Source organism: Vulpes vulpes, chromosome 4, assembly GCF_048418805.1.
Source record: "Vulpes vulpes isolate BD-2025 chromosome 4, VulVul3, whole genome shotgun sequence".
NCBI lineage: Eukaryota > Metazoa > Chordata > Mammalia > Carnivora > Canidae > Vulpes > Vulpes vulpes.
In genome coordinates, this window is record NC_132783.1 from 37,081,238 (window position 1) to 37,097,372 (window position 16,135).

At 45.0% G+C, this 16,135-nt stretch overlaps 1 protein-coding gene across 6 annotated transcripts in view; it reads left to right on the forward strand.

The window, feature by feature from the left end:
• Positions 1 to 15,053, forward strand: part of LEF1 (lymphoid enhancer binding factor 1) — a 118,503-nt gene extending 103,450 nt beyond the window's left edge. For 3 of the 6 annotated variants that reach the window (XM_026017595.2, XM_026017597.2, XM_072755514.1), the window contains 3 exons: positions 629 to 677; positions 1,325 to 1,365; positions 13,866 to 15,053. In XM_026017595.2, the coding sequence (XP_025873380.1) occupies positions 629 to 677; positions 1,325 to 1,359 (84 nt within the window). In that variant the 3' untranslated portion in view covers positions 1,360 to 1,365; positions 13,866 to 15,053. The remainder of the gene's footprint in view (positions 1 to 628; positions 678 to 1,324; positions 1,366 to 13,865) is intronic. The other 3 variants (XM_026017594.2, XM_026017596.2, XM_072755513.1) reach the window with 1 other exon arrangement.
• Positions 15,054 to 16,135: the final 1,082 nt, after the last annotated feature.

Here is a 16,135-nt window from a genome sequence, read left to right on the forward strand (position 1 = left end):
GAAAATAAGACCACTATAAATGAGACTTAAAATTGTAAATCTGTGCCAAAGGTGATTCTGAGGTATATTTGTGTTATCGTGTCTGTTTTAGGAAACAAGGTCCGAATTTGCCAGAAATGTCTTTGAAATTACCTTTCATTTTCTCGGGTTCAGTATTACCTTTCTGCCACTCTCCTTGATTGCCATCATGCCTGTGCCGTAGGGGCTAAGGTTCTTTAGCTCATGTCGTGAATTTTTAATTACATGGTGGAATTCACAGTAAGGATTTATCATGAACACTACCAGAAGTGGGTTCCAAGTGTGGTAGTTAATAATAGACTGTAAGTGGGCTTTCCTTGAGTGGGAGTCTGTGGCCACAGCCCTGGGACATCATTACCCTTGTATGCATATGGAAAACCACCTCCATTGTCAATACAGATATTAAATTATGAAGCTGTAGAGACAAAGGTCACAAAGAGGTAAGAACTTTTCCCTCGCTGTTGCTAGGTATAGATGGCAAAGAGAGAGAGAAAGAGTGGGAGCACCTCTGTCTCTTTGTTGACTGCCTACCTTTTGTACTTTAGTATCATATGCATCCATGTGTTCATCGTCCAGTCTGTAACATGACCATATACCCATCTTCTTCCAGGGTAAGAAAAAGAAGAGGAAGAGAGAGAAACTCCAGGAATCAACATCAGGTAGGCTCCATGTAACTTTCCAGTCAATTCTCCTGCTTATGACAAACACCTTTTAAGGTAGTCTGCATCTTCTAGACACTGCTTTATTCTGCAGCTGTAACCTGTGGTTTTTTTTAAACTCTGCTTTCCTTCCTGAAATTCTTTAAAAATGTTTTAAAGACCTTTCTTTTAAATGTGACTATGTGAAGGTATGTCTATAAATGCTCCTTTCCCAAATCCTTGTTGTTAACTGGTGGCTTTTGCTTTCATTGTCTATATCCTCTTTAATACTTCTGCTATGTTTCTATTTGTACAACTCTTCACAATAACAATTTTTATTCTGATTTTATAATATACTACCTTATGTGTCCTAGAGAATCTTTTCTGTGGCTTGGGTATTCTGAAAATAGAAAACATGACGATAGGATTTATCTTTCCTGGACATTAATTCAAGGCATCAACCAGTGAGGTCCTATTTATTTCCCCTTTTTCTTTCATTAAATGTAAGGCCACTACTTGTACTGCACAAATAAAAATGGCTGGTATAAGAACCATAAAAAGTAAAGCAAACAAGTCCACATGATGTTGTAGCTACTACGTATTTGTACTACTACAAATGTACAAAAACCTCTTCAATAAAAATTTGTTAAAGACACAATTTTCTGCAGGTACAGGTCCAAGAATGACAGCTGCCTACATCTGAAACATGGTAAGAACGACTCTCTGGTCCTACTGCTGACACTAGTTATAAACAGAGGCCACTTGCTTGTGAACCTTCTTGCTCATGCTGATGCATCCAACACTGACCTTTTAAAGAGGAAACTCCAACAAAATCAAATTAGTGCTTTAGGAAAATTGGATGGTTTTTATACCGGCTATGTTTTTGCAATATAGTATGAGTATGCATTTCTCTCTTCTTTTCTTCCTCTTTTGCCCCTTTAATTTTTCTTGATTCCCTTTCCCCTAACTCTTCTCAGCCATTCCTTACTTACCAGTGGCAAATCAGCCTGCCGAAGAAACAAACGACAAAACTGGCAAGCAAGCAAAATGCCCTCTTAACTCTGCAAGCCCAGGGCTACGCATAAGGTGCCCAGACCATTGCAGCCCAGGATTTGGAAGTTTTTGCTCTGTAGAGACTTCTCAGATGAGATGATACAGAGATACTTAAAAGTAATAGAGTTCTAGTGAGGAAGAGCAGCTTTATGTATTTTTTCCTATTATTTAAAAATGCAGCATGGGGACTTGATTGACTGTATTCTGCTATCAGGCACTTTTCTGACTTGGTAACCATTGCTAGATCCCTGTCAAGTATTTATAGGCAATGTGTAGTTGTTGTTTACTGTAGTGACCATATTTTTGACCAGTTGGGTGGGAACCTCTCTTTATAAATCAACTTAGTTTTGCTCAGCTTTGAATTCACAGTGCATTGACATATTTCCCAGTGACAAAGGAGCTACCGTTGACTCTGCTTCCTCTCCAGCAGCCTACATCCAGGTCCCACCAGGTCTGTCCTTCGGGCCTGTGTTGATGGAGTCTTTCCTCTTCCACTCATCACGGCCACAGCCCCTGCTCAGGGGTGCAAACTTTCTGTCTGGATTATTGGAATAGCCTTTGGATAATTTTCCCACCTCCAGGCTTCTTTCCTGCCAATTGATCCTCCATGTTGCCCCCAGAGGGATTTGCTAAAACACAAAGTGATTGTGCCACTTCCCCACGTACAAATAGTCAGTGCTTTTTGTTGTCTGGAAAATAAAGTGTAAACCACTTATTGTGTCTACCTGTACCCACTCCTGGGTTCTCCCTTCCGTCTCTCTTGTTCACCTCTATCCTAGCCCTTTGAGTCCTGTGCTCAGTCCAAACAAGATGACTAGTGGTTCCCTAATACACACCATAGCCAAGGCATATGCTGTCCCTGTGCTTGCAAAGCCCATTTCCACTGCGGAGGAAGGAAGGGATAGATCTGCAGTGTTTCTCAGGAGAGAGCAGTAGCCTACAGATTATTTAGTTCTTGACTAGAACCAGATGACCCTCACTTAATCTTTTACAGTTTCATTTTGGTGCTGAAATTTCAGTGGACTTTCCCGAAGAAGCCTGTCGACAATTTTGGTACCAGATAGGTAGGAATTTTCCATCAGATGTTTGCCTGAGCAATCTATTTGAGCTTTTCCCTCTTGACTTTTCCTCAACTGTGAAACAGGAATGACACGCACCACCCATGGTTGTTCGTGTATCATATATGCCTTCCTCCTTCCCCCCACCCCTCACTGAGACCTAACTTAGTTCTATTCTCTGTGAAGCTTTCTTGACCTTTATTCAGATTGCCCAGGTTCTTCAAAATGCCATTGCCATAATTTTATGACCTCAAAATTCTTCCAAACTGAGTGGCAGCCTTTTCTCTGACTGAACAGAGGATGCCCCCTTCACATAGATGACCAAACAATACCTGAAAAATGGTATCACAGATGATGTCCGTGTTTAATTCAATATAATGGCTATTACTGGCAGACCTCTTTTCAGCTGGCCTCGTGGCTTGGTCATTAGGAGCATGGAGAAGACGATCACAGGCCCTGAAGCATAGTAGAAGTAACTCTAGTAGCAAGCACACACTCCTGCTTTGGTACTTGATGTTTGCATTCTTTTTTGAAAGAAAGTTGTCCTTTTAATTACTGAATACCTAGGTATGGACAGCAGCTGTTCCACACTCAGCTTCTAAATGGAAAACCCTCACAAGTGCAGTGTGCTGAGGACCGGCATTTGCTGATTTGCTCCATCTTGTTTGCCCCAAAATCTTTAACACTATTTCTGTTGAAGACCATACAAAAATCTGTTTCTATACTTCAGAGTTTGCTGTTTGGTTTGTGTCCTTAATAATCAACATGATATAATATTCTAGACTAGAAGATTAGACAGAGAATGTTTTTGTCCTAGAATGTGTATCCCAAACATCTTTTTTTAATGTCAGAGCTGTCACTGTGCTTTCTTGACACTTACGTATTTTTTCTAAAAGTTAAGGTGGTCCAGGACACCTGGGTGGCTCAGTGATTGAGCCTTTGGCTCAGGTGGTGATCCCGGGGTCCTATGATCAAGTCCTGCATCAGGCTCCCCAGAGGGAGCCCTGCTTTTCCCTCTGCTTGTGTCTCTGCCTCTCTCTGTGTCTCTCAGGAATAGATAAATAAAATCTTAAAAAAAAAAAAAAAGTTAAGGTGTTCCTTCTGCCCTATCCCAGAAAAACAAAGTGCCTTCTCCTGCACCCACCCCAGCCCCTTCTCAACAGCTGCTCCAGTTGATTGATTGGTTTCCTTCACTTTATCAGAGTCTGTGGCTTTTCTGCTGCTATCATTGCTGGGCTGGTCCTGCAGCCTTTGAAGTCATTGGCCTCCTTTCAGAGAGCAGCACTGGCGGTCATTTGATAAGAACTGCAGAGAGGAGCTCCGATTCACATTCATAAAAATTTCAGTGATTTAGGAATGATACTATTCCTGCCAGTTTCCTCTCCCCTTTGTTTTGGGATTTCAGAAACTTCTGTTCATACAGTAGTTGACTTTAGTCACTGTTTAGCACTTACTGAGCACCTAACAGATGCCAGATAGCATTGTAAGACCTGGAAATACGGTGTTGAATGAGGCAAAGAAAGTCCCTGCTCTTGTAGTGCTTATGTGGCTGAGGGCAGTTATTACATAAACAGGAACATACGAATGCTATAATAAAAATAAAACAGGGCCCGACTTTGGGGTCTGCTTTAGATGGGATGGTCAGGAAAGGCTCTTCTGAGAAGGTGAACTGGTCATTGGTAATGACCAGTTATCCCTGAAAAATGGAGGGTATTCTGTGTCTGGTTCTGGAACATAGCAGTGGCAGAGAAATGAAAGACATGGGGAACCAAGCATCACCCTGTGGAAAGCCCTTAGGCTGGGAATGAGGCCACCCCGGTTCTCAGGCCCCCTTCCCCAACCGTGAATGGCCTGGGGTAGGTCCTTTAAAGCTGCAGACCTCCGATTCCTCAGTTCCTCACAGCAGTGAAAGCGCTGGGTCCTAAGGCCTCTGAGATACCCGTCTGTGGCCCTACTTCCCGGCCGCTTTGCTCTTCCGTGGTCTGCACTGCCTCCCAGTGTTGTCAGAGAGACTCAGGTCTCTTTTATATTTACTGATGTGTAGTCCTCATTCTGTGAGTGGTTCTGTAGAACTATTAAAGCACCTGTATGGTCTTGAAAATGACATAAAGACAGTATGGCTATTTTTCAGCTCTTATATAGGTCATCTCCTGCCTCCTTCTCTTCCACCAGCGCAGATGCCTCAGAAGCATTGCCTGTAGTTTGGGGATTTGATACTCCACTCATATGTGAGCATATGGCTCCTTGTTTGACAGACTACAGCCACACAAGTGCTGGCTTCACCTGAGAAGCCAACAACAGATCAGATGGCTGATCCTGCCAACAATGGGGAGTGAAATCTCCCTTGACTGGTTTCAGTTCCGAAGGGAAGTTGCTGAGTATTCGCTAAATCCCTCTCCATCTCCCAGTCAGTGAGGTAGAGCTAATGGAACCGAATGCCCAGGAGGAGAAGAGACCATGACTCCAACTCGAAGAGAGTTTTTGAGACAGTTTCTCTTATGTACACAATGAAACTTAGCACTGTCTTGGTGTCCTAAAAGAAAAGTCCTGTTCAGTTAGATCTTTGAGCTCAGACGGCCATGCATGTAGCACAAAGGCTAGGGAACTCTCATTCCTCTGAACTAGTCACAGTAAGGAATATACCCCCACTTAAAAAGGAAAGGCTCTCCTCAGTGAACAAAAAAAGCTCTCTCAAAACTTGTATTTCTGATTCTTAAAAGATGTATGTTTCATCTAATGCTTTCATATTTTGGTGGGAAATACCATTACAGGTGCCTCATGCAGCCCAACATAGAAACTAGCCTGTTAAGAGTTCCTCATACACCCAGCTGTGTTCCCATCTCTCCCTATGTTTCTGCTTCAGCGCTTTATAAATGTATCCACTCTGGTGGAATCAGGTTGAAACAAATGAGCATTAACCTAGTCTCAACTTTTAGGATAATCAGAAATGGGCTCCATAAAAGACATTCTTTCAGGTTAGACATGATTCCCAAGCTGTGCAGTCTTGCAAGAAAGCCAAGTTCATCCTTAGCTTTTGGATTATATAACATCAAAGAGCTAGTTTAAAAGAAAAAACGAGCTATCTTAAAAAAAAAAAAAAAAAGCAAACCTTTGGTTAAACAGATACACGCTGGCACCTACATACAAGCATACTCGCAAAAACATAGGTTTTAGGTTTCTGACTTTGGTGTGATCTCTGCCTTGTATACTTGCTAAACTGAGAAATTAAAATGTATTTTTTACTTCAGCCTTTATTTCCCTGAGGCCAAGAGGTGTGTGAAGTATAGAACACAATAGTTCAATACGCCATGCTTGGATTCATATCTTCTGAAAAACTGTCTTTAGCTTCCCATTTCAGGGTGATGTTGGGGAGCCTGATGAGCTAGTAATTAAGGCCTGGGGCCCTGGGGCCCCTGGAGCATATGCAGCATCACTGCAGAACTTTAGAATGGGGCTGGAGCCACTTCAGGACTGGCCGTGGCCCTGAGGCCTGGAGAAGGTCATCTGGAACCCGTGCCCCTGTGGAGTCAGGGGGTGGTCTGTGTTCACTGGCCTCAGTGAAAAAAAACATTTCATACAGTTTCTGATGCTCAGCCTGGTGAGTTTGCTGCTTCTGCCTCATCTTTGCTCCGAATCCTGTGCCACGAGAGCAGATGTAGTCATTAGGTATCAGTAAGCCTCTGGGTACTTGCTTCTGGTTGCCATGTCTGTTGGAAAGCAAAGACAAGCTCTTACAAAATAATAAAGTCAGAAACAAGGGCATCTTAGCCTTGTCCAAAGTCTCAAAAATTAAGACTTTGAAAATGGGAAAGTGAAAAGATGGCATCCTGCTTTCCATTTTTCATCTTTTGGTCAAACCCTTAGAACTGTCACTAGACTAGCAGGAGTGTGCGGGGACTAGGGGCTGAGGTCTGGAGGTCTGGGAATTAGCAAGACCCCTAGGACACAGCAGCAGTGGCAGGACAGGACTCTGCTGCCTCCATTGGGCCCCAGGCGGCACCCTGCTCCCCAGTAATGGGCCCAGCCCAGTGTGGCGGGGGGGTTGGGGGACTCCTGCCTGGCATTTTGCCATGTGGCTGCTGGTGTGCCATTTAGTGTGGCACTTGTCTTTTCAGGGTCAGCAGGTTGCTCTCCTGGCAAATGGAGATTGTGGTGGCCCGGAAAGGCTCCTGCATGGCATCTTCTGAGGTGGTGGCATTCTCTGGACTTCTTTCTTCATAGGCTTGTCCACAAATTCCTGCTAAACTTGTCCAGATTCTTAGAAACCTTGTAGAATTTGCAAGGCAAGGACACTTGATTACGTCTCTTACTAGGAACTCCATAGTAAGAGCATTCAGGAAGGAAAATCCAGGTGTCTGGCAGAAAGGGCAGGCTTGGGCACATTGTCCTAAAGAGAGTTGGCTGCACGGGACACTGTGTGGCTAGACTAAATGGTGTGTGGAATGCAGGTTTTCAAATTTTGACCATTCTCCAGGGCACTTTATGCTGGCTCGTATGATGGGATCCTTTGATGTCAAGAAAGAGACGGCCTATGTTGGAATTAAGGAGAATGGGGAAGTCCATCTTAAGGCTGCAGGAGCATCTTGTGGGAGCCAAAGACAACAGTACACATGACCCAAGGAGAGGACTGGAAGATGGCCTTTTCCTGCTCTTACCTCTGTCCCTGAAAAATTGCTTCCTTCTCCCTTCTGTTGATGACTTTCTCAGTTCTTTGGTCCCGATATCCAGAACTCCTAAGCTTACACATTGTTAGTGTCAGTCTCCTAAAGAAAGGATTCAAATTCCAGGGAAGGGATCTCGGTCAGCCCAGCAGGAGTCAGACTTCTCAGTCTGTAATCAGCTGTGGCCACAGGGGACGGTCGCACCGTACAATATTGCCATTGACGCACTGTGCTCTCGTTGTGGGTGTGTTGGAGTCTGGACAATCAAGAGAGGAGCGAGGCAGCAACCCGACAAGGTGTCCGCTACAGCTCACCAGTAGGCAGCTGGCTGGGGTCTGTTAGGTCGGCAGACAGGTTGATCGGATGCAGCCGGCCGTGCCCCAGCGAGGACACAGGTGAAAGCTTTTAAAATCTCTCCTGTGCTTCAGTGTCCTTTCTGTCAATCCCGTTCTGCTCTTTAATGGTCAAAAGAGCTAGAATTGTGTTGAAGTTGCCTTGGGAAAACCAAAACAGGGAACTGGACCCTTGGATACCAGGGTTGATCATGTGCCATTAACAAATAATAGGAGAGGGAGAGGCTCATTTAAACCCTCTTGAGACATGTGATATTTAGTATTGTTCATGAAAGAACATGAAATTGAATTAAGATCAATGCACTTAAGAATAGTTTATAGAGTAAGAAAATTATTTTGGACAAATTTGGTTTAAAAAGAATGTTTTTCTCACTGAGCCATCTGGAACTGTTGAGGAAATGAGCCCTTTTGGAGAATGGTTTCCCAGAGAACTCTAGGTTTACTTCTGTAAGTACCAAACCTGTAATTTATTTAAGTCTTGAGTGCAACCTCTATCTCTTTTAACAGAGTGCATGGAAATTAAACATATCTTAATACTTGATGCTGTTATTCTACAATGCACATAGTATGTGCTAACAAGGAATTGGTGCTGTTTACCATGATGCTAAATGACCACAAATAATGTGGGATTTTAAGAAATCTGCTCTTTATAATTTCTGTGTCTTCCTTTTTTTGTCTGGGACTCTGCCCTCCCCTAAAGTAATGTGTTCCTCTGCTCTGTTGTGTGGATTCAGGAACCAGGAAAAGAAACTTATTTGAAGAATTTATAAGTTAAATGTAAATGCTCTTGAGTTGGTATATGGAGGGTACTCTTACAAGGCAGGGTGAAAGGTGTTGGTTTTGTGTACGGATTTGTTGATAGCATGGTGATAGCTTGAGGCTTTTTTGCTTTTTTCCTCTCAGCTGTATTCTTTAGAGCCGAGGCTGCCAGCTAACTGAGATCCAGATGATTTAGGTGGTCCTGTTTATTTTTATTTTTTTTTAAAGATTTATTTATTTATTCGTTCAGAGAGAGCAAGAGAGGCAGAGACACAGGCAGAGGGAGAAGCAGGCTCCATGCAGGGAGCCCGACGTGGGACTCGACCCTGGGTCTCCAGGATCACTCCCCACTCCCCGGGCCGCAGGCGGCGCTAAACCGCTGTGCCACCAGGGCTGCCGGGTGGTCCTGTTTAAAACCATCCGTGAGCTTTGTTCTTTTTGCCAGAATGAGAGAAAAATTAGAGCATTTCAGAAAGACAATACTGTTCGCCTTTTCGCCTGAATTTTAATTCATACGAACCTGAAATTTTCTACAACTTTAGGTATGTTCTTTGAGAATATAACAAATCTTTTTTGCTGCCATTTTGGGATTTCTTGGTTTCTGGAGATACTCTGGCTCATAAGAGACATATTTCATAAGAAAGATTTTGCAGAATTAATGGTATGAATCTTGCTTACTACCCTAAACATGTTGAGGGTGGAATAGCAGAAATGGAACGGACATTTCTGGATCACATACTGTGTCCTGGGTGCTCCAGTAGACACCTCTGCTTGGGGTGCCTCATGCTGCTCTTGGGGCAGCCCTGGGCAGAGTAAACCTCTGGCCTGTATGGGGGATGAGAAAACACCAGTAACTTGTCCAGGACCACATGGCTGCTGTGCAGCAGGGTCAGGTTCAAACCTGGCTCAACCTCTTAATTCCCAGTCTCCACCTGCTGCAGTAACGAAACTTTATTTTGCCCTTCAGATGCCAGACACTCCCCAAGCTCACTACACTTTCAACACCCTCACACACCCTCAACACACTTTATGAAGGGTGGGAACTTATTATTCCTATTTTACAGATAAGGAAACTGGGGTTGGGTAGATCCAGGTAACTTGTCCAAGATAACCCTGGTGGTGTGCTGAAGTCAGTGTTCAAACCCAGCGTAGGACTGTCCTTGGAGCCCTGCTGTGACCCCACGGTGTATTGTTGCCCGCCTCTGCCACATAGACACATGCACACACGCACAGGTGTTTAACAGGGAAAATGTTTTGAAAAGGATGCACCGATCCTGTTGCTTCATTTTTAGAAGGCGAAGTTAGCGTCTTTGGTGTAAGAAAATGTACAGAGAAATGTGAATTGGATAAAGAATTTGGAGATGGGTGGATGAGGTGGGTCTACATAGTTATTGTTTTCCTGAAGTACTTCAATTTATAGAACTAAAATGATGTTTTGAGGCTCTCTTACTCTACCCCTTCTTCGAGAATATTTCTGTATTATTTCCGGGAGTAGCAAGACTCTGGTGGGTAAGACCTGCCCTGGGAGGCCCAGCGTCTGGCTGTGATCTAGGTTCCCATAGATAGGGCACAAAGGGCTGATGGGGAAGAAACTGATGGCCGGCAGCTAGAGATGAGAAATCCCCCTAGAGCAAGTTAAAATGGTTACAGGCCTGCCTCCAAGTCCTCTCAACATTGCCCAAGGCTGCTCTCACTGAGAACTCACTTCAAATAACCACAACAGAGGTAACTGCAAGGATTCAGTCCCCTGCTTCCATCTGCAGAACGTGGATCCAAGCACGGGGCCAAAGACCCATCCTTGCACTGATCCCTTCCTCTGGGTTCTGGTTCCGCTTCAGAGCTTGTGGCTCGCAGACAGGCTGGTCTCGATCACTGGGACTAGGGCCAACCTCAGCTGCGAAAAGGAGTCCCCATGCCAGCCTTCCTCACCAAGCGTCACTGTTTTCCCTATTTCCCAAATGCTGGGCAGCGTTCACTTACAAGGAGCTAGAGCTGGCTTTTGTAGGTTATACTTTCCATCTTAGAGGAGATCTAGGTTTCAGAGATAACTTCTAAATGCTTTTTGTTCTCTTCAGCATCCTGCTTTCTAGTAGAGCGTAGGGTCTTGGGGCAGGCAGTGGTCTGGAAGCCGACCACCTCCACAGTGCCAGGCACTGGTGATGGACAGATGGATGGTTGGAAGGTAGGCAGGAGAGAAGAAGAAAATGAATGATAATTTACTTCCAGGATATAGTGCAGAGAACATATGTTTATTTTATTTTATTTTTTGTTAAAGATTTTATTTATTTACTCATGAGACACACACACACACAGAGGCAGAGACACAGGCAGAGGGAGAAGCAGGCTCCATGCTGGGAGAACGACGCGGGACTCGATCCCGAGTCTCCAGGATCACACCTGGGGCCGAAGGCGGCGCTAAACCTCCGAGCCACCTGGGCTGCCCGAGAACATATGTTTAGGACTCAAACTCCCATCCTGCCACCTACAGGTTGAGTGACCTTAGGCCAGTTGTTTATCCCCACACAGCCCCTGCTTTCCTCATTTGTAAACAGGCAGAAATTTGGGGAGCTGTTGTGATGATGCGACATTGCACACGCGGAGTACGTGTCCCAGTGCCTGGTGCATCAGTGCCCAGCGGACGCTTTTTCTTCCTTCTCCTTCACCAGCTGGCAGCCAGGGCCACCTCAAAGTCACGAGGGAAGTCATGAGGCCGAGACCCACCTGGAACCAGGCGGCTTGTACTCTGTAGGGGCCCCCTGGGACCAATCATTCAACAACGTTGTGCCTCAGTGTCCTGTACAGTGCCATGGCCAGACTAGCTCTATCCTGCCGGCGTCCTGCTCTAGCAGTCTCTGCCTCTTCCCTACACACACACACACACACACACACACACACGTGTGCACGACATGGCGCAACAGGAGAGTTCGCGCCCTCAAATAACAGGCTTCTGTCAGTTTGCCCCTAGGCCAGGCAGCAGGACTCAGGCAGTTGGCAGGAGGTGTGTGGTGTGCTGCTCTAAGGCAGTTTTTGCAATTAAAATCTGCCTCTGTTCACCTCTTGCAAAACTCATCTGTGATAATCTCTCCTCACATTTTACGTACTAACTAAAAACAGTTTAAAGCTCTTGTTCCTTACTAGTAACATTTGGGAGGGGGAGGCAGGATCTATAATTCCAGCTCATCTTCCTGGGTTCCTCAGCATTTCTAAACAAGGATATGATGCCATTTGATACACCACGGGGCAGGGGTCTTCCCCTGTTGTTCCTTCGGGCCAGCTCTGCTGCCCCCAGACGAGCCGGGACAGCTTTCCTCTCGTGTCCACCTCAGCCTCACTAAAGGGCTTGTTTCCTTGGCCCCTCCTGCCGGGGGACAGCTTGGGGCAGGGGGCTGGGCTGCACTCAAGGACGGGGCTGGTGAAGCACTCAGCTTTTTAGTAGTCACGTATGTTTAAGCTTACGGAGAAGGATTCTCCCTCCTGCCCTTCCTTCCCTGCTTTTGGTCAAGGCCTAGACATTCCTAATGCCTCAGAGTTAGTGCTGTTTATCTTCCAGAAATAGACCTGCTCATGAAATCTTCAGCTTCCCCTTTCCTACTTGGGCTCTTCATAGGTGACTCCGCCCATTTGAGTTCCAGGTTCCATTTGTTTGGTGGAATATTTTTGTGAAGATTGGAGTTTGGTCCAAGAGAACTTCATGGGTTTCAGCTAGATGGTAGGGGGGTGGGTGGCAGGGTGGGTGTCTTATGCTGCCTCAAACCCACTCTCCAACTGGCCCACGCAGTGACTCCTGGCAGAGGGAGCCCAAGCCTTAACATCTGTAAGATGGGCCTCGCCGAGCTGCCTTTGAAGCGGGAGCAGTAATTGCCAGCTTTGATTGCACCGACTTCACTGGTGGGTTGGGCTGCGCTGGGGCTCGCCTGGCCTGGCCCAGCCACAGGCCCCCAGTGAAGCCTTAGATGTGGGAAGTCTCCAGTCTCCAGAGCCTCATGCCTGTGGTTTCTTGAAAAGAATCTTGATTTAACCTGTTTTATATCTATAAAGCAATTCTCTAAGGCCCCCATTTCTCCCATTTGGAGGTAAGACTTGGGTCTGCCGTGATGGTTCTGTAGTTTAAAGAAGCAACCACATTCAGTCTGTCTTGTTTGATAGCAGGACAAATTCTTTACTGATTTATTTCAATACTAGTTATGCTATTAGGATTTGTAAGAGGACACTGAAATAATGAAATAACAGTGGGAAGATGTGAGGCTGTAGAAAGAAATGGTTTTATTAGAAGACGTTGAGATTCTTTCGCGCATAGTATCCGTGTAGTAAATGGCCACTCTGGACAGCCTGGTTCCCTTTAGTAATTGTGTGACTGTGCTCAGCTCCAGAAAGGAAGAGGGGAAGGCCCTCTGGGTGGGGCGGGGAGGGGAAGGACAGGACGGCTTGGTGAACCAGATGTGCTGGGTGCTGCCTCAGGAGGCGTTGGCCTGCTGGAGAGTGGGGGCCCGTGGTCCTCAGCTCCTGACTTTGGAGTCAGCCTGCAGCTGGGGCAAGCAGTCCATTCTGATCACAGCACTTGTCTCCAGCTGCTGGGAGCTCCTAGCCCAGGGCTGCAAGGCCATTCCTCATCCGGAAGAGCAGCTTGGACCAAACCTTTGAAAATCTGTGCTGCAAGAGTACATGTAAATAGGGATCTGTGAGGTGCCTTCCACTCTGGGCCAGACTTTGCTCCTTCTTAGCTCTTTGATTTTCCTGTGTGAAGGCTCTGTACCCTGCTGAAATTTCAACCACCAAAGTGCTGTAGCATGTGTTCCCCTGCTAAATAGGGAAAGGTTAGCTTTACCAAAGAATAGGAATCGAAATGGGCATTACAGACCTCCTCAGTTGACAGCATTCTGTGGCTGATTTGCTCCCATTTGTTTTTTTCAGTAGCTACCTGTATACATAGATTCTTCACAGTTTCCGTCAGTCCTCTTGAGGGACAGTGTTTATAGTAGTTGCATTAATGGTAAGAAGAGCTACCAGGTCGCTAGAGTGCTAACGGGCCTAATACTGCTCTGTACCCACCATGCGCTTTGTCAGCACCCAAGGGTTAATGCACTCCGCCTCCCTGTGCGCACATATATGCATCCATGGAACCAAAGCAAAATTTCAGTAAAGTAGACTTACTCTCTAACGTGGTCCGAAGATGTGGGGCTACCACAAGGCTATCATTTTAGCCATCACCAAATCAAAAAAGTGGACTATTAAGTGCAGAGATCTTAAGACACGTGCTGTATGCCACAGAGGCTAAAGGCCTATGACAAATGCACATTAACAACATTTCATTTGTTCCTTCTTGAGGTGGAAAACGAAACTCATTCCCAACGTGCAAAGCCAAGGCAGCGACCCCGGGACCTCTTCTGGAGATGGAAGCTTGTTGAAAACCCAGACTGTCTCCAGGGCTTGCCCAGTCGACCCCAATGGAGAATTGACACCACCTTCACCCTGAGGTCACCACTAGAGACGCTGATCCATAAAGACAATCACTGCCAAACCCCCTTTCATCTACTGCAAGAGCCAAGTTCCAAAATAAAGCATAAAAGGTTTCCTAAATGAGAAGTACAAAGCACCTGAGAATGCTAGCAGGCCGAGCAGCTGTCCCCCCTCCTCTGTGCGCGCACTTCCCAGAGCATCTTGCGTCCATACCTGTAACCTTTTGGCAAGGACAGTAACTTGGCTACTTTGCCTGCCAGGAGCAACTGGGCAGCCAGCACATCCATCAGCATCCCAGTGGGGGACTTTGTGGAAGAGTTCCCGCTTTGTTTCTGTCTTCATTTTTTTTTTTCCTCTTCCTTTCTCCTAAGGCTTTTATTTAACAGTGCAAAAGAATCGATCTTATTTGCTTTTTTTTTTTAACTTGAATTTTTTTAAATTTTCACTTTTTAGTTTAAACTCTCTTGTTGTATATTTTGCTAGCTATGAGCTTTTGAGTAAAATTCAAAGATCTGGAAAAGTTGAAATAAAAATGGAAAGAAGCCGCCCTTTTTTGAGCGGTATCTTGTCGGACAAGTGGCTTCTCTGTGAATTACTTGTAACAAATAGTGGCCTCTCTGTCTTTGTAAGGTGTTTGATAGAGCTAAATAAATGGAACAGCCAAACCCATCCTGTTGGTAGCAGTTGGCAGTCCTATTTCATTTTATTTTATTTTTTCTGATCTCCTTTGTTTAAATGGTAAACCTTAACCCATACTTTCAGCAGGCCGGTTTGCAGTGAATTTTCATTTCTTTCCTTTTTCACCCCCTTGTTGTAAAAAGCCCAGCACTTGAATTGTTATTACTTTAAATGTTCTGTATTTGTATCTGTTTTTATTAGCCGATTAGTGGGATTTTATGCCAGTTGTTAAAATGAGCATTGATGTACCCATTTTTTTTTTAAATAACAAGGCACAGCCTTTGCCCCAAACTGCCATCTAACGTTTGTCATTCCAGTTTGAGTTAACGTGCTGAGCATTTTTTAAAAGAAGCTTTGTAATAAAACATTTAAAAACAATGTGTCCTTTCTTTAAAGAGTGAAGCTCTTGATAATCTGGAGCTAGTAGTGGTGAACTAAAATCCATGGGCCAGGCCTGGACTGGCTTGTCCACATCAGAGGGGGGCGCCTTCCCCTGTCTCCAAGACACAGTCCTCAAAGGGACTTGCACGACTTGGACACCACCTCCTCCTCTCCAGGTGTAGACATAAAAGGGGGCCAATGGGAAGAAGACTGTCACCAGGATTCAGATGGGAGTGATTCTCTTCTTCCCTCAGCACTTCAGACAGCCCTCATGGACTCCAGCCACCAGTAAGTGTACAGGTCATTTTTCATCATCAGAGCTCATCTGTTCTCACTCTTTGGGGTGCTTTGGGACCCCCCAAAGCAAGGTGTCCCTATGTTAAAAAAAGGTCTTAACTCCCACTAACCTCCCAAAAGTCAACATTTTCCCAATTTTCAGTTGTATTCATAATTTTCTCTTAGGCTTTTATTAGGCTAGTATAGAAGTATCTGATTTAGCAAAAACTGTATATTAAGGTTGTGGGTTTTTTTTTTTTTTTTTTTAAGATTTTATTCACTTGAGAGCGAGAGTGATCACAGAAGGAGGAGAAGCAAACTCACTGCTGAGCAGGGAGCCCGATGTGGAGCTCGATCCCAGGACCCTGGGATCATGACCTGAGCTAAAGGAAGATGTTTAACTGACTGAGCCATCCAAGTGTCCCAAAAACTATAAGTTTAAAAAAAATAGTATTGAATTTGAACTAGTTTGAGAACTACTGATAGCACTGATCTAACTTCAATCTCTTGCTGAAATTGTAGTCGGTTTCCCTTTCCCAATCTCCAGTACAGCTGGGGAACAGCTGGATGCCATACTTGTAATAACCCTCCACCGACTGTACTTGAAGATTGCCATTAAATCACCCCTCCAATTTCTCTTCTCCAGGCTAAGTGATCCCCACTCCTTGAACCTTTCATCATCAGCCCTTTAATCATTTTCATTACTATCCTCTGGAACCTCTCCAATTCCTCATCATTTAGTCCTAAACTTGAACCAGGGAAAACTATTATGTTGAGGAGACCTACTTGTTAGGTTTCATATT